At 44.6% G+C, this 19,031-nt stretch overlaps 1 protein-coding gene across 2 annotated transcripts in view; it reads right to left on the bottom strand.

The window, feature by feature from the left end:
- Positions 1-59: 59 nt before the first annotated feature.
- Positions 60-19,031, bottom strand: part of gsk3ba (glycogen synthase kinase 3 beta, genome duplicate a) — a 31,110-nt gene continuing 12,138 nt past the window's right edge. Inside the window, exons 3-11 of one of the 2 annotated variants that reach the window (XM_010900224.5) lie at positions 14,113-14,196; positions 7,603-7,713; positions 7,359-7,489; positions 7,078-7,184; positions 6,668-6,765; positions 5,397-5,504; positions 4,330-4,516; positions 3,671-3,769; positions 60-3,406 (exon numbers count right to left, since the gene is read on the bottom strand). In XM_010900224.5, the coding sequence (XP_010898526.2) occupies positions 3,336-3,406; positions 3,671-3,769; positions 4,330-4,516; positions 5,397-5,504; positions 6,668-6,765; positions 7,078-7,184; positions 7,359-7,489; positions 7,603-7,713; positions 14,113-14,196 (996 nt within the window). In that variant the 3' untranslated portion in view covers positions 60-3,335. The remainder of the gene's footprint in view (positions 3,407-3,670; positions 3,770-4,329; positions 4,517-5,396; positions 5,505-6,667; positions 6,766-7,077; positions 7,185-7,358; positions 7,490-7,602; positions 7,714-14,112; positions 14,197-19,031) is intronic. The other variant, XM_010900225.5, reaches the window with a different exon arrangement.

Here is a 19,031-nt window from a genome sequence, read left to right as displayed (position 1 = left end):
GTAAAAGGTGACCACAAACACACACACAGATAGAAATAACAGTCTGAGGTAAATACCAGTTCATTTCCAGGCTATCCTACTCTTTATTTAATGCAAATGACAGTACCAGGGAACTATTCCTCAGGGCACACAAGGGGAAGTATTTACAGGGCGCACATTAAGCATACCTTCACAGAACAAAAAAACATTTCAAAAATGAAAATACAAATTTCAGTCACAAACAGAGGCATTCAAGTAGTAGTAGTATTGTTATACAGGTAGTTTTTTCTTGTCTTTTCTTATTTTTTCTTTAAACCCAGATAGCATGTTCTTCTGCCACAAGAGTGTTTGTGTTGCGAGAGTCCACTGTCCTTGCTTATCAATGATTTTTTTTTGGTAACTGTTGTTTGAAATGGTGGTGGTTTGGTTTGACTCTAGTTCAACTGAAGTTGGTATAGTTGTGACCTGGTCACCAAGGTTACAAGCCAATTGATGGGATGGATCTCGACGTTTTGATGAAAGCAAATATTACAGCAAGCAGACTGGATGGCGTGGCAGGCATGACAAGGCCCCTGGGGGCTATTTAATACACTGTTGACCATTACACAAGATGCCCAGTTCAGATACTATTTTGTATTTACTGTTATTTTGACCTATCAGATCTGCTCCGGAAAAGATCAGTTGCAGACAGATCTGATGTGACTGGCCATTTGACCAATTAGGGGAACCCCTTTAACAAAGAGAAATGGGCTGTGCAGAGCCGGAGGTGTTGGGCTACGGTCCTCAAACCTCTTCCTGGGGACCCCAAGGCGTCCCGTGCATTTGATCCATTTCAGAGCTGGTGCACCTGCTTCACCTTGTCGACAAATCAAATCGTCAAGCCCTTGAATAGGAGACCAGGTTGGACTTGTTGTTCAGACCTACGACACACAACGTGAGACGTTTGCAGGTCCCTGAGGAGAGGTTTGAGAACCACATGTGTAGACAATAAGACACAATGTACTGCATTGCCTCTGAGGACAGCGTGTCACAAAATCGATATCATCAACCGCCTTAATGGCTTAAAAGGGATACCCAGAACTCTGTGTCCTCTGTGTACCCACATACCCCGGGGTTCGTCTCCACAGGTGTCCACTGTAGGTGTGTCAGTGTGTGTATATGTGTAGAAGATTGTGCACCTTAATGAAACCATAAAAAGGAACCACAAAAACAAGTAGGATTTTCTTCAAGTCAGGACAATAACCTTGAAAAAGACGTTTTAAAAACAGACCTGTTCGTCATTCAAATACTTAAAATGAGGGCAAAGGGCATGAAGGTGATGTAAAAACACACATGAGAATGTTTACATACACAGAAAGAGAAATGCTAATGTTGAACAGACATTGGTAATGTTGAACAGACATTGGTAATGTTGAACAGACATTGGTAATGTTGAACAGACATTGGTAATGTTGAACAGACATTGGTAAATCTCTGTACTGAAGTGGTGACTTGAGGGGAACAACAGGTAAATAGAAAGTACAGGGTGGGGGGGGGGCAAGGCAAAGCTGTATGAAAGCAAAGGCACTCCAAACTATTGATTCACTATACATGACTAGTTATTGTTACCATAATACAGCTGTCATCTTCTATACTGTACAGGTAAAGACTGAACAATATGGCTGCTTGATAAAGGCTGATCATCATCTACAATATCCAACAAATAACTCATTTTTGCCCTGATTTTTTCTTCATTTCTTTCCTCCCTCTATATCTTTGTTTTTGCTCAAAAACAGTACATGGGTCTGCATATATACATACCAAGATGACAACATAAAACCATACAATTAAACCATAAAAAAACCAACAACATACATAAGTCAGGATTTGGTGAGGAGCATATGAGCTGTCTATATACATGCTGTGTAGTTTGTTGTCATTTAACCTCTGTGAATACGTCTGCAGAAGTAAAAAAGAAAAGAAAAAGCTCTACTCAGAGTACCAGAAAGATTTGTGTGTGGTCCAAATCAAGAGACATATAAACACAACAATGCTGGACTAATGTTAAACGAATGTTGGTCCAACATTATATTAAGATTAAACTAACACTGGATTAGTGGTGACAATAAGAGGTCCAGAAGTGACAGGCCTGGGTGATAACACTCCCTATAGTCCAGCCAGGAACAACAAACATGTTTTTAAAAAAGAAACATGACTTTGAAATTCTGTCTGAAAAACTAAATGGGTGTGGGGAAGACCAACCAAATCAAATGTCCTACAACCTGACTGCACTACCGCAGCCATTTGATAGAGCTAAATATAAAGAGGGTGAGGAGGGACAGAAAATCTAGTCCTGTCCACAGCATTAACATACCAATAATAACACAGGGAAACACAAGGAAGTGACCGCCGAAGAAAAAGGCTTTCCCAGAGATCACTACACCTGGAGTCTGCGTCCTGTTGCTAGGCAGCAGCAAATATTGCCACTGCTCCGTGAGTCAAAAAACAAACTGGCATGGATTATGAACCATACTGAAGTTTCATATACATATATCTATATATATTTTTGTACATAAAGTAATATATAAACTGTGTTTGAACAACCACACAGAAACCGAGAGGTCACATACATCTCACATATCCATCTAAATGGCCCACCCCGTCCTGAGCCCAGGGAGTAGAAAACCTAATTGAAAACAGAATAAAACTAGTAGCAAACGGCTAAGATCATCCGAAATCCCCTTTCTGACAGGACTGTCCGTGTCCACATACATCAGGACTTCCATGCATCGGTGTGTGTTTGTAAGAACGCGTCTGTGCCTTATGCCTATCTAGCAGAACTGTGAAGGTCAACGCAGGGGTGAAAGGTCGCTCTGGGGGCTCCTAACCATATTCAGGCCATGCACTACGGGAGGAGACGGGGTGGCCATCCCAACCAGGGGTCAGAGGGGAAGACATGAGGAGTTGGGGGGAGGAGAGGGCAGGACAGATTCTGATCCATAATGTGAGCGGGGTGGGGCTTCCATTGGGGCAGGGAACAGAATCACTTAATAACTTGGATATATATCGTCCTCTTGGAAACAGTAGCAGGCTAGTATTGTGTATACAAGGACATTTATATATGAATACTCTGATATTTCATCAGCATCCACCTCACCACTCCCTCCCTACGACAGACCAGAAAAACCTCCTCAGTGGAGGAGCTGGCAGAAATCAAACACCAAGATGGCCGACATGGAGGGCTGAGTCTGTGGTGGTGTTTCTGTTGTTGTCATCCATTTTAAACCCTGCCAAGTCATCATCCCTCCACTGGAATCTGGGCACACCCCTGGCTGGGGTGACGGGCGCAGAGGATGGAGGGGGTCAGCATGGGGGGTTCAGGAGGTGGAGTTGGAAGCGGAGGCTGAGGCGCTGGTGGTGCTCGGGCCATGTTCTGTGCTGTTACCATCTAGAGGAGGAGACCGGAGAGGGAGTCAGTCAGTTACACAGAACACAGACCAAGTGGTCCTCAAACCTCTCTTCTATTCCAGAGCCAGCAGACCTGATTCAACAGGTCAACTAAACTTTAGGCCCTTGAACAGGTGTGTAAGTCGAGCGAGTTCAGAGCTACAACAACTAATGTGACATTTCTAGATTCTCCAAAGGTAGGTTTGAGAAGCCCAGTCTTATGAGATGGAGAGGGCAGGAAGAAAAAACCTGGACTAGGTCTGACCTGTTGTGACGTTGGAGTTGGTTGGGGTTGAGGCAGTGGCCTGGGACCGGGCGTGGGCGGGGATTAGGATGTTAGCCAGTGAGGGATTACTGGATAACTCTGTGAAGGAGACACGGTACAGCAGATGACAGCAGATTACAGCAGATTACTTCCACCACAGGTAAACACATTAAAACACACAGAGACTAGAGGAACTAGTGTTAATACAAAGACTAAGAGAGAGACATCAATATATGGAAAAGTCAACTCGATAAAACCAATACATCCCTACCACAGATAAAACAGGGATGAAAGACAGACAGACAAGCATGCAGACAGACAGACAAAGAGACAGACTTGTAGAGAGACAACCAGAGGAAGAAACATCCAGAAAGACAGGAAGAAAAAAGACAGACAAGCATGCGGACAGACAGACAAGGGGACTTACCTGCAGGCAGACAACCAGACAAAGATGAAGAGACATCCGGACAGACAGGCAACAAGGCAGACAACCAGACAAAGATGAAGAGACATCCGGACAGACAGGCAGCAAGGCAGACAACCAGACAAAGATGAAGAGACATCCGGACAGACAGGCAGCAAGGCAGACAAACAGACAGAGATGAAGAGACATCCGGACAGACAGGCAGCAAGGCAGGCAGGCAGGCAGAGTGCTGTACCCTGGGTAATGAAGTTGAACAGGGAGGGTTTTTCTCGGCCATTGGGCAGCTTGACGTTGGGGTCCCTCAGCTCGTCAAAGAACGAGTGAGCACACGCCTCCAGGGGGGTGAGGCGGGAGGTGGGCGTGTACTCCAGCAGACGAGAGCACAGGGCTATGGCCTCAGGCGGTGTACGCGGCCGGAACACCTAGCAACCAATCACACACAAGGACAAGAGTCAGGCCAATCACAAAACAAGAGTGGAATGGGTAAGCCAATAATAATCACATCTTGCAATGACAGCAGGTTTGAGGGGGATGTTCATTCAGACTTCTGTACTGTACTACTCTGGTTCTGCTTATCAATATAAAAAGGTAGTACGCCTTCAGTACTGTTTTACAAAACAACTGTGGTAAATCTGAATATTGAGGTTACTACGCGTGGAAAAAGAATACTAAATGAGTTTGCAAATCCTTCATGACCACAGAGGTGGGCTCACCTAGTTGGTCCTGTCTTTTCTTCAGTTTAAACGGCCCATCACTGCACTGGGAGAACCCACTGACAAACAGGATGACTAGGAGGGAGGCAGTACAAGAACCAGCCACAAGGTGGAGTCTAGGTAGCTGCCACTATGAGAACCTGCTCCACAGGGCTGCCTGCTCATTGGCTAAGAGGGTTATCCAATTAAGTAACAATGGGCAGGGCTGGGTCTACACTGACACTGTGACAGTGGCCTGATCCCCTCTTTACCTGGGGGTAATCACGGATCTGACTTGACCCGATAACTTCCTCATGTGCCCTCGCAGAGAACGAATCTGGCAGCTGTCCGCAATACAGAAGAAACACCAGCTACAGTAGCCTGACAGCAAGTACTTAGCGACACACACAGCTGTTAGCAAACTAGCCCTAGCGCAAACCCTTCCAGATTAATGTGGGGGCCCATCACAACGAGTGGGGGTTGACGGCGGATATTGGGGGATGGAAATGAAATGGCAGAGACAGATGTCAGGTATGCTGGCGAGGCGGGAGCAGAGTGGCGGTGCTGGGGGAGGGGAGGGGATTATAGAGTAGTAAAAGAGTTCCTGTACCTGTTGACTCACCTTAGTCCATGGGTGGGCCTTAATCTGCGGGAATTTAAACTCAGTGTAGTTGGGGTTCATCTCTCGGATCTGCTCCCGTGTCGGGGTCCCCAGAACCTGTAGGACAGAGACAAAGAGAAGAGAAAGGGGGGACAGAGGAGGGGAGAGATGAATAACAGAACCAACTAGAAGTGAGCAGTGCCATCTTTCATTTGATATAATGAGATTTAGATGACAGACAGATTTAGACAGATTTAGACAGATTTAGACGGTTGGTGGTTGCGGTCGGTGGTTGTCCCTTTGGTTGATGCTTGGCAATGTGGGTGGATTGATTTCCTGCCTCCCCCGGGTAGGGCCACAGTCTCGCCGGACCCCCCCGTCTCAATTCCAAGGTCTTACGCTGCTATACTATTGTGCTGGGGGATTGAGTCAGTTCTCCTTCCCCACTAAGTTCTCAGAGAAATGTATTAATTATTCCAATTGGACTCTTATTATCTCACCCGGCACAGCCAGAAGAGGACTGGTCACCCCTCTGAGCCAGGGTCCTCTCTAGGTTTCTTCCTAAAATTTGGCCTTCTTAGGGAGTTTTTCCTAGCCACTGAAATTCAACACTACTGTTGTTTGCTCCTTGGGGTTTTTGTCTCTGTCAAGCACTTTGTGACATTTGCTGATGTAATAAGGGCTTTATAAATACATTTGATTGATTGATTGATTGATTGAGACATCCTAACTGACAGACAGGTGTCAGTATCTGGGTGACAGACATCCTAACTGACAGACAGGTGTCAGTATCTGGTTGACAGACATCCTAACAGACAGACAGGTGTCAGTATGTGGGTAACAGACATCCTAACTGACAGACAGGTGTCAGTATCTGGATAACAGACATCCTAACTGACAGACAGGTGTCAGTATCTGGGTGACAGACATCCTAACTGACAGACAGGTGTCAGTATCTGGGTGACAGACATCCTAACTGACAGACAGGTGTCAGTATCTGGGTGACAGACATCCTAACTGACAGACAGGTGTCAGTATCTGGGTGACAGACATCCTAACAGACAGACAGGTGTCAGTATCTGGGTGACAGACATCCTAACTGACAGACAGGTGTCAGTATCTGGGTGACAGACATCCTAACTGACAGACAGGTGTCAGTATCTGGGTGACAGACATCCTAACTGACAGACAGGTGTCAGTATCTGGGTGATTGACATCCTAAATGACAGACAGGTGTCAGTATCTGGGTGACAGACATCCTAACTGACAGGTATCAGTACCTTAATGATCTCCACCAGCTGATCTACTCCACTGTCACCGGGGAAAATGGGTTGCCCTAGCAACAGCTCTGCTAGCACACAGCCAGCTGACCACACATCTGTAGAGGGGCGGAGCATAAACAGGAAGTTTAAATAGGGTTAGAATGTAGAGTAAGTGCATTCATTTCAATGGGATTTAGCTGTTAACTCACCAAGGCTGTACATGCATTTAATTTGGTTTTAGCTGTTAGCATACCCACAGTGTACATTAATTTCAATGCGGTTTAGCTTTTAGCATACCTACGGTGTACATGAATTTCAGTTGGGTTTAGCAGTAAGTGTACATTGACTTAACATTAATTTCAGTGGGTTTAGCCGTTAGCGAACTTAAAGTGTGACATTATTCTAATGAGGTTTAGCTATTAGCATACCTATGCTGGACGTGTAGTCGGTGGCACCGAAGATGAGCTCGGGAGCTCTGTAGTAGCGGGAGCAGATGTAGGACACATTGGGCTCTCCACGTACCAGCTGCTTAGCACTTCAAGTAATTATCAAAAAAGTAATTAATCTCATCAACATCTTCACTGGTGTCATGATTAACATCATAGTCATCTTCATTATCATCCTCTTCTTCGTGATGATCATCACAGGCATCATTATAATCGTCATCAGAGCCAACAAGAACAGCAGATTTCACAATGTTGAAACTGACCTGCCGAAGTCACAAAGTTTGAGCACGGCTGTCTCTGGGTCCAGCAGGAGGTTCTGGGGCTTGATGTCTCGATGGCAGATCCCAAAGGAGTGGATGTAGGCCAAACTCCTGAACAGCTGATACATATACAACTAGAACACACGCATACATACACACACACACACACACACACACACACACATTAGAACATGACTATCAGGAGAGTTGATAAAACACACACACACACAGGCAGACAGATAGTTACCTTGACATAGACCATGGGCAGGGTCTGTTTGGCTCGGCTGTAGTGCCTGGCCACTCTATAGACCGTTTCAGGAACATAGTCCAGTACCAGGTTGAGATAGACCTCGTCCTTCTGTTACACAGAGAAACAGAGAGGTCAGGTCAGAGAGGTCAGGTTAGGCAGGACACAAACACACATACACACAGTACCACTATTGTGGACAATCAGTGACACATCGCCCTGGAATGTTGACCGTCTCGTCTTTGCCTTTTGTTAGCGGCTTGGGTCTTTTTCTCCCTCCCTCTGCAGAACACTGATTGCCGTGGTGACGGCGAGGAAACATGGTTGGCGTGATGATGTCACGGTGTCTGTGCTGTGTTTCTATTGTACAAGGCAGGAACTGTAGCCCCCGTCACCACTCCCTTCACACAAGCCAACCGGTGATGTCAGCCTGTTGCTGAGCGCGGGGACAGGAAGTGCACGTCTGGGCCTCAATGGCCCCTTCAGGATGTCATTTGTTCTCCCACCCCACCCCACCCCACCACATACCAAGAGTACACACTGCACATGGACATGTTCCTTGAGTATTGCGGTTCCCCTTGCTGGTTCTGGGATCCAGCTACTGTCCAGGTACAGGTCAGACGCTCCAACTGCTAGCCCGCCTGCTGCCCCAGTCTGATCTGACCCCCTTAGATCTTTATAACCCACATTATCACCGAGCATCAACAAACCAGCCTTTCCAACGAGGTGACCCCAACGCCAGCACCCCAGCAGGTAGGCCATCCCAATGACCCGGCAGGTCTTCACAGTGTAGGTGCTCAGGGGAAGGGAGGCCTGAGTGAGATCAAGCCTGTTTTACCTAGCTTCCACTCCTCTCTAATGTTCTCTCTCTGTCTGCTACTAGTCCCTTTTTGTCATCCACTAGACCACTCTGTCATCTAATAGATCTCTTTCGCTCTGTCATCCACTAGACCTCTTAGTCAGCTACTAGACCCCTTTATCATCTACTAAACCTCTCTCTCTTAGTCATCTACCAGACCTTTATCTCTCTCTCTTAGTCATCTACCAGACCTTTATCTCTCTCTGTCATCAACTACTAGACCCCTCCCTCTCTCAACTACTAGACCCCTCCCTCTCTCAACTACTAGACCCCTCCCTCTCTCAACTACTAGTCCCCTCCCTCTATCTACTACTAGACCCCTCCCTCTATCTACTCTTTCTGACAATTAGAACCTTAAAGATGTTTTATTTGTATCATAGTGCGGCCCTCCTAACCCCATGATAACACCCCTGCAAACCATACCACAGGCAAATGCCCTTCGCAACCTAATAATGAGGTGGGCAAAAAGCAAAAAGTGGGAATCGCAGGCTATTTACAGTGAAAAACAACGGGGTTCTCCCAGTTGTAGTTTACATAGCTTCGATGGGGGAAGATCCGAATAGCATCAGTGATAGCCTTTTTAAGAAAACATGTGAATGTCATTTCCTGAAACCTACAGTATCAAACTATTTAGCTAACACAATAGTCAAATTTTTATGTTGATTTAATATGCCCTTACAGGTCCATCAAAACGTTTTTTAAGGGTAATGATTATAGGTGTCTTTATGTGGATAGCATAGTAAAAATCTAAACTTTGTTTCACTATTGTTTTGGGACAAAATAAAAGCGGGTTCACTATTGACGGACATGGAGAAAGCAACATGACGTTCAATGTGGCACCACAAACCTGTTGAATCGGGTGGAGCCTGTTAAAGGTGGAAGTCAGATTTCAATTGGATGTTGTCTTCAAATGACGACTAGGCAAATTGAATCATGCGGAACGATCAATAAAACCCACAGAGCTGAGCTTGCTTTATTCTTTTTTAGATTGCCCTGTGCAAGTGTATGTATATATTTAAAAAATTGTGTTTATTTATTGATTAAATCCAGTTACGTATAAGACTTTTTCAGACACTTATCGTACTGAAAAATACTTGGTAGACTAATTTGACCCAGTATCTAAAAACGAATGGGTTATAAAAAAAAGTATTGTTTTCATGCATGACACCATGCCAAATTATTATTTATGTGTTAAGGCGTAGGATACTTTAATAAAGTGGAAAACACAGTGCCCAGAATTTTTTTTACATTTTGTAATGATGAATAAAATGTCAGTGAAAAAATGCTACTCTTGTATATCATCATGATCTTAATGTATATATAATTTAAAATCACCCCTGTCTTCATCCCCACTACATACTGCATAGCATTGATAAAGTCTCTAAGTAAGGCATTGCATTTCAAGCACAAATATATATATATATACACATATATATTTTTATTTTTATTTTTCAACAGGAAGACTGGCAATGTTTAGGAGCTGGGTAATCATTATTGATCAGACATAGTTATTAAAAATGGTAACAATGAGGCTGTGGACGCTGTATTAGACACTCAGCTTTAAGACCTCTCTCTCTCTCTCTCTCACTCTTGCTCTGTTCTCTTTCATGTGTTAGCCGAGCCAGACTGCAAACTAAGCAGATCAGATGGAGCGCGAGAAGCTAGATTGCTGTTCATGTAACCATAACACTAACCCGATGTTATCACGGAGTCTGAACACACTAGCAGTATGACACAGTTCTGCCCACATGAACTGACTTGTCCCGGACTGACTTGTCGTTTTTCTCACACTGCATACCAACACACAGGCATGCAGACATAATCTAGCCTGACATTTATGCGCAGCGATGAGTTGCCACGTGTTGTGATGGTGACGATGGTGACAATGGTGTTCACGCATCTCTTCCACATTCTTTGCTGATAACAGATTTCTGAGAGACGGAGAGAGACACTTAGGTGCTTCCTGCTAGCTTAGCGCCCAGCAGGCTATAATTAGCTGAGCAGCGGCAATGATTCACTTCCTGCCTCACTACAAAGGAACTTCCTCTCACCCAGCTGCTGCGAGCTGACCGGCTACCAGCTGATCAATGACACAGCTGAACCTTGAACCTTAACTACATACACAGCACATAATGTAGACAGTAGTGTCAGGATCCAAACGACCAATCGTCCACTCTGTAGGGGTGTGTGCATGCATGTTGGGGGAGGACCCATAATTGTGTAACGGTCCGCCCCTCTGGGCTTAGTCCAGCATTCATACATTTGCACTTACACAAGGCAGCACTTCATGATACACAGCTCGTCATAGTGCTAACACGTGAGAGAGACAGAGTGAATGAAAAAGAAAATAAAAGGGATGTTTTCAGATTTTCTTCCACACCAGATTATTTTTCATCTACACTGGGTACAGATTCCCATAGGGGGACTACCCAAGCTGACATTGGTTACATTTAAATATACCAAAATTATCCAAATTATATTTGTCGATTTAATGTAAGTCGATTTAATGTATTTAATGCCAACTTTGTTTGTGTCTTAGTAGATTTGAATTATGCTAGCCTTTAACAGATGTTATTTATATTTACATTTGTTTTGCAAGGTAACTCCTATCCAAGGTAACTGTATTGACTGCATACATTATGGCTTTCCATGGGAATCAAAACTACAACATTGGCATTGAAAGAGCGTTTCTCTGCAGTGGTCTCTTAATTTTACCCCTTCTGTTCCTCACTCAAAACCTCCCTTTTTTACTTTTTTGGAAAGGAAAGAAAAAGGTACAGTGGTCTCTTAATTATATATACTTTTTAAAAATCTCTTATAGATCCCTATTAAAAGTCTTAAGTCAAAGATGTGTAAAGATATTGACACTTAACTCCTGCCAATTGCACACGAGTCCCAACCGAGTGACATGCTGTGAACTCTCTGTGTCACTGAGTGCTAGTGCTCATAACATTTGCAGTGTGTTGTGTAAGTGGGCAAAAAGTGAACCAGAGCCGTGTTGAATCAGTCCAGACTCTAGACCTTACATAACTCCACTTAACCCTAATACTACTGCTAAAACGAATGCGACAGAGAATGTTCTTTGGAACAAAATATCATAAAGACACTTAACATGTTTACAGACAGAGAACTCAAAAGGAGTTAAATACTTACGTATTCATACATCTCCAGCTACAGCTAACCTTATTGCTAGTCCTAACTGACTTCACTGCTGCTACTTTATCACAAGCTAACATTACATTAAGGCCTCTGTTTACAGACAAATATCTTTCAGTTAGAATGCTTCAAAAAACAGACCTTTTGAAAAACGATGAAGGGGTTTTGAGCAGTCCAATCTGAGGTCTAGAGAAGGATGAGCTGGCCAATCTGTGGCCTTCTCATATCTTTTATGACTGGTATGCACCCACACCCTTCAGTTGCAGGGGTATGCACACACCATCCCTACACAAAAAAAGCTTCTTTTTAACACAATCAGTGATTAGAAATTTGGGGAAAGAAAACAATTCCAATCATATCGCAAGTAATTATAAGTAAAATTTCCCAAAAATGTGAAAACATTGGGCAGTTACTTTAGCAGCTAACAGCTACCAATAAACACGAACACTAGTCTTCTACGGCTCGCACTACTCTCTACAATAGACGTGAACCACGTGACCTAACCTTCTAGCACAGGGTAGGGCAAACTATTTGGCTCGTGGCCACATCAGGTTTTTGAAAATAAACATTTGTTTTGTGATTTTTTTTATCCTAAATTATTTGCAGGCCAGAAAATAGCAATAATTATCAAATTTATACAGTAGGTCCGTTATAATGTCTAAAAAATTGTAAATTCAGATTAAGATATAAAAGAGTTGGCTGGTAAGTTATGTTTTACGTGAATATTTGTTTTTACTTAAAATTATTTTTTACTAGAATTTTTTTAAATTACCAACCGCGGGCCAGATGGAATTGCCTCACGGGCTGGATTTAGGCCGCGGCCCTTAGTTTGCTCTCCCTTTCCGCCCGTCTATTTCCCTCCTGTGTGTGGGCAGATTTGTAGTGCCCATGCCAATCACACTATGCCAGCTATCCACAATTAGAACGGGGGGTGGGGAGGGGGGGCAGTAGGAGGAAATGAAAGGAGTGAGATGGCTAGAAGAGGAGAGGAAAATGAGACGAGGAGTGAGGCTCACGAGAGGCCCTCCAGCACACGGTGGTTCCTAAAATTAGCAGGAGGCATTAGGTCAGGCAAACCCCCTGGTCTGTCCATTCCCCACGCTCTGAGAAGATTGTCTCCAAAGGGTTTTTTCCATTGTTCCAATAGGATAATAGGACAACGGGACCAATTCACAATTTTGCCAGCACTTTTTTGAGGCTCAAGTCAAGACCATAAGTAATGATGGGCAAGTCTCACGTCCAGGTTTCTCAGCTCATGTCAAGTACTTCATTTGGGGTTTTGAGTCTTGAAGCAACTGATTAAAACTCAAACAAATTCACACCTTTTGTAATTGTCAAACACAGATGACTTTTGTAGGTCTGGGGAAAGTATTAAGGGTAGTACACAAATAGGTACCCGGTTTTCTTTTGTTTTGTTTTTTATTGGTTCAGAGATCGCACTTACAGCCTAGAGACCGAGCAAGGCCAGTTGCTAAAGGCTAAACGCTAGCTGTGGGCGGTGAACAAAACACAGCATGAGCACAGCACGAGGTTGGTTAGCGATCAGTGGTAAGAATGCCAAGGGATCACTTCAGTGCGCTCACCCCCTAACATGGGCTTTGAGAAATGAATGACACACACTGCGTAACCCAATGCTATGCCCATCGTGTCTTTAAGCAACGTTCCTATCAGTCAACAAGTTTTCTGTTTTTAAAAGACTACAAGACTGGCGGAACAGAGCTGCCTGTTCAGAAAGCCTTTTTAAAAATCCCCTGGTTGACTGGGTACTGCTAGCTAGCTAGCTAACTTTTTCGCAAAACAAAACGTCTTCTCATAATGACTTTGGAGATTATAAATATTTCAGAAATGATCTTACATGGTGATGTTGAACCAAGTAGGCTACTAACATTGGTTAATAGTAAATTAGGTAGGTGAGCTGAGGCAAAATTCTCCTTTAAATCAATTTAAATCTAGCACCAGTAAGGGATCGTTGTTAGCCATTTTCAGTAGTGCTCATGTTATTCCAGAGTTTACTAAACAATTAACACCTGGACTGATGGAAATAATCATGATATATTTCTGGTAGGTAGACATTGGCTACTTTGTAGTTGTAATGACATATCATTTCGAAGGGTTCGGGGAATACCTTCAGAAGGAGATTGTCATCATTAAGATCATCGCTAACACACAGTGTCGACATACTTGTGTGTTTCGACACGTGACTCTAGTCCATATCTCCGCTTTTTACTTCCAGTTAGAACCCTTTTGGGCTCCGTTTAAAATCCACTGTAATACGTTCTTCAAAGGGATCTCCAACGGGAAAAGTCAACAACCCCCGTTAAGGTTCTAGATAGCACCTGGTTTCTCAAAGTCTCTGACGGCATATGAATGACAGCTGCAGAGGTCGTGAATGCTCAGAGACTCACTGATAGTGAAACAGTAGACAGAAATAGGAAGACTGACATACAGGTAACACAAACAAACGAGCAGACAGCGACGTGAACAGACGGACGGACCTTGTCTCCACTGGAGTAGAAGAAGTAGCGCAGGCGTACAATGTTGCAGTGGTCCAGCTTCCTCATGATCTGCAGCTCACGATTCTGTCGGGAAGAGAGGCAGGCAGACAGATTTCAGTCAGTGCTACGTACAGTTGCTACAGGACACAGCATGAAAGGACCACAAGTCAAAGGTCTATAGAACCACATCACGGAATGGGAATGGTGTCGCTAATGGCTGATGTCACACACCACTGTGGCCAGTCCTGAAGCCGTGAGTTTCCCCTGCAGTGTGAGCCCATCCAGAGCAGTGGGTTTCCCCTGCAGTGTGAGCCCATCCAGAGCAGTGGGTTTCCCCTGCAGAGTCAGCCCATCCAGAGCAGTGGGTTTCCCCTGCAGTGTGAGCCCATCCAGAGCAGTGGGTTTCCCCTGCAGAGTCAGCCCATCCAGAGCAGTGGGTTTCCCCTGCAGAGTCAGCCCATCCAGAGCAGTGGGTTTCCCCTGCAGTGTGAGGCCAGTCCAGAGCAGTGGTTTTATATAGGGTTGACTACTGTAATGGACCCTTAACTGGACTCCCCCAAAAGACTATAAAACAGCTCCATCTCATTCAGAATGCTGCTGCTAGAATGTTAACCAGGACCAAAAGAACAGAGCACATCACTCCGGTTCTTAAATCTTTCCATTGGCTTCCAGTCAGTTACAGAATAGATTTCAAAGTGGTTCTTTTAGTCTATAAATCACTGAATGGTTTAGGCTCCGAATACATTTCTGATACGTTTAAAGATTATAAACTGAATAGGGCTCTTAGATCCATGAACACAGGTCAGCTAATAGAGTCCAAACTAAACATGGTGAAGCGGCAATTAGCAGCTATGCTGCATGCAACAGGAATAAACTACCAGAAGATCTTAGACGTGCCCAAAATAAAGTTATCCATAATAAAAACACTTAAACCTAACCACACTATTAGCCTTACAGCTTCAATAGCTACCTAGCTTCATCATGGAATCTACTATGGAATCTACCAATTAGTACATGTTTTTATTCTATTAGATTTTTATTAAACATTAAACATGTGTAAAGCACATTAAATTGCCAATTTATGTTTTTTTATTTAAATCAATTCAATCTAATTTAAAGTCCAGATCTATTTAAACTTAGTCCAGGTCGGAAGCATGACCTGATGGACAAGGACCGGGACAACACGGGGGAGGTGTCAGAACAGTGGCAGCTGAAATTGTCAGGCATCAATCTCGATCTGCAACACAACCAGGAGGACTGTGGACAGGGACAGCAACGGGTCCCCCAAAGCCAGCTCTCTGCAGATGTGGGCCAGGACCTCATGCCCTCCTAAGTTCAAAACGGGAGGAGACTGGGAAAATTCAGAAAATGCATTCCTCATATCAACAAAGATTTATAGTTGAGAAGGAGAACTGACCCTACTCCCCCAGCACAATAATATAGCAGCATAAGACCTTGGGACTAAGACAGGGGGGTCCAGCGACACTGTGGCCCTACCTGGGGGAGGCACCGGACAGGGCCCAACAAGCAGGAAATCAATCCACCCACATTGCCAAGCATCAACCAAAGGGACACCCACCAACTGAAACCACCCTGAATGAGGGCCGAGTATTGCCAGCAGAGTACAGCCCAATTGCACAAGTGCGCAACAGAGAGACAATAACAAGCCAGTGACTCTTCCCTCAAAAGGCATTGGAGGGAGGGCATCCCAGTGGCGACGAGAGCCCACCTGGCAGGACAGCAAGGTTGGACAGTATCAAGCCTTTCTGGTCACCTTCACTCCCCTGGGCCAGACTACACTTAATCATAGACCATGCTGTAGAGATGAGTCTTTAGTAGACACTTGCATTTCTTTGCATTTCTAACCTTAATTGGCAACTCATTCCACAGTAGTGGAGCTCTATGAGAGAAGGCCCTGCTGCCAGCTGATTGTTTAGAGATTCTAGGTACAATTAAAAGGCCTGCATTTTTCGATCATAGTGTAAGTATGTATGGCTGGATCATTTCAGCAAGGTAAGGAGGAGCAGCACTAATTGAAGTTTATTTATTGATTTGTCAGGGAAACCGGAAAGAAGAGCATTGTAGTAATCTAATCTAGAAGTAACAAAAGCATAGATTAGTTTTTCTGCATCAGATTATTTTTTTTTCAGTGTTTCGAAGATGAAAATAAGCAACTCTTGAGACATATTTTATATGTTCATCAAAGGAGAGGTCAGGGTCAAGGGTAACGCCAAGGTTTTTTACAGTTTTTTGGGATACGACCATGCAGCCGTCGAGGTTCACAGTGAGATCTGCTAACAACGCTATTTGTTTCTTGGGTCCTAAAACAAGCATTCCATTTTTTTTTTTTTTTGTGAAGCACATTGAATTGCTTCTATGTATGAATTGTGCTGTATAAATGCACATGCTTGATTGCAGAGCAGTGCGTTTCCCCTGCAGTGTGAGGCCAGTTCAGAGCAGTGAGTCCAGTGGTTTGTGACATCATCCGTGAGTGACTTCATCCTCCAGTGTGGTTTCCTGTGTCTCACAGGCAGACAGAAGGAGAGGCCGCAGCCCAGTAACACCCTTTTTCCCATCAGCAGGGAGAGAATAGTGGCCATACGGAGCCAAGCAGACAGAAGGAGACACTTCCGTCATTTCTGCTGACCTGTCATCTACTGCCTGGACCAAGAGAGGGAGGGGAGAGGGCAGGAGGGAGACAGGAGGGAGACAGGATGAAGACAGGGAGGGCAGGAGGGAGACAGGGAGAGCAGGAGGGAGACAGGAGGGAGACAGGATGAAGACAGGGAGGGCAGGAGGGAGACAGGGAGAGCAGGAGGGAGACAGGAGGGAGACAGGATGAAGACAGGGAGGGCAGTAGGGAGACAGGGAGTGTGGGCGAGAGACAGGAGGGAGGGACATATTGATAAACCTCAGTGACATCATGACTTCAAACTGAATGTGTCATACAGACAGTGATGCTATCAGAGAAGATAGCATTCTTAGGTTTTTAGTAAGCACACACACATAGACACACAAAGACAAAAACACACAGTATATGTATTCTACACACACACACACACACACACACACACACACACACAAAGTGGATATCTAACTGTCATTCTTCCACTGGGCTGAAATCCTTCCAAGAAGTTTAGTGGGACATATCCCAAGAGGCACTGGGAGAAGCCTGAGCCCACCCAACGCCTGACACACATGAATATACACAAACACACACACGTTTCAAGTGCCAACAGTTCACCAAGCTCTCTACAAGGTTCTCTACAAAGCTTATGATCCACTCCTTGGGTTAGGCACACTAAAGAAAGAGAACAAATGTACATGGGTGGGATGAGGAGGGGGAGAACGGCAAAAATAGAACACAGGTGTTTGTGTGCGTGCGAACTGTTAGCGTGTGTGTGCATGTGTGTGTGTGTGTGTGCGCAGCAGTCATGTGAGAAGCCTTAGCGCTCAGCACTCATTGAGTTATTTTTTCTGAAATAGAAGGTGTGGGTGCAAGAATACTAGAAAGAGGGGGTTGGCTGCTATAAAGGGTAAGCCAGAACACCCAAACCACACACGTCTGATTAACAGCTCAGTATGGCCATTCCCTTACGAGCCTGTCTGACAGAGACAGCTTGCTAGCCCTGGCTTGCTAACACTGTAGCATGTTTAAGCAGCAAGGGTGGTAAGAGGGTGTGGTTATATGGTTAATGTGGCGACTACGGTTTGGGTTTGTGCCCTGGGCTATGCAGAGGTCCTGAATACAGCACTAGACTGTGGTATGCTGGACATATGAACACCGGCAGCGCCTAATTGCCATTAAAAACCTGTTACCAACGCAATTACATTGAATTCAGTTGGCAGACGACCGGCATACAGGGTTACAACCTATGTATGTATGGTTCAAACCCTGAATTCTGATTGGCTGAAAGCTGTTTTTGTGATGTTGGCCAGGTTCATAATAGCAATAATGCACCTCAGTATTAGTATTATTTGGTCCGTGTTGTGTCGTGCCTAAGAACAGCTCTAAGCGGTGGTATATTGGCACCCTCGTACCACACAGCTTACAGTAAATACTGTATATAATACCTCAGACTAATATCTCTCTTGGGTTCAACTGTTTCAGACTCAGGTGGCTGGAGGACGGGGGTCACAGTAATGGCAGGAAGTGAATAAATGAAACACTACCAAACATGGTTTCATTTACACCCCGGAGCACAACATGTTTCAGCTCGCCATCTAGCAAATTAGAACTAGCAATTCTTACATTTACCGGCCCGACGTTCCTGCCCTCTAGGCTACCTGCCGTGCCGTGAGGAAGATGCCATTCCATCCACTCCGTTCCAGACATTATCGTATATTCTGCAGCTACCTGCAGTGGCATGTGGAAGATGCCATTCCGTGTACTCCGTTCCAGACATTAGCGTTTACCCTGCAGATGCCTCCAGGGATTTTACAGCTTAATGCTGCTTTTGATCAGAACCAAATGGTTTGGTACAAACATTTACAGCTACAACTGAGAGGGTCGGGAATAGATTTAGATGCAGGAACGTTTACTGGAATGAGGGGCCTATTCACATTAACTAGAGTTACTGGGGAAACAGTTACATTTCAGCAACAGTTCAATAATATGTAGATATTGCAACTGAAAAGTACTGCAAAGTTATGTCACAGGAAGTGTTCTTTGACTTCTGAACCCAGACCTGACTACAATACACGTGGGTGAAGCAATGTATACACACTGCAGTGATCATGAGGTGTCTCTGTAGAGGAAAGGTCACCTGTTACCTCCGAAGGGGTACGGAAAGGTTTTGTCAACCAAAACTCTTGCGACAAACGCGAGTTAATCTCTAGCTTTCCTAGAATGAATAGGGGCACAGACAGTGCTGGCGAATTGAAAGTTCTTGTTCTTCAAGCAAAGCACGGTTCATGTG

Source organism: Esox lucius, chromosome 16, assembly GCF_011004845.1.
Source record: "Esox lucius isolate fEsoLuc1 chromosome 16, fEsoLuc1.pri, whole genome shotgun sequence".
Lineage (NCBI taxonomy): Eukaryota > Metazoa > Chordata > Actinopteri > Esociformes > Esocidae > Esox > Esox lucius.
The sequence above is the reverse complement of the archived record's forward strand: the minus strand, read 5'-3'. Positions and strand labels throughout refer to the sequence as shown.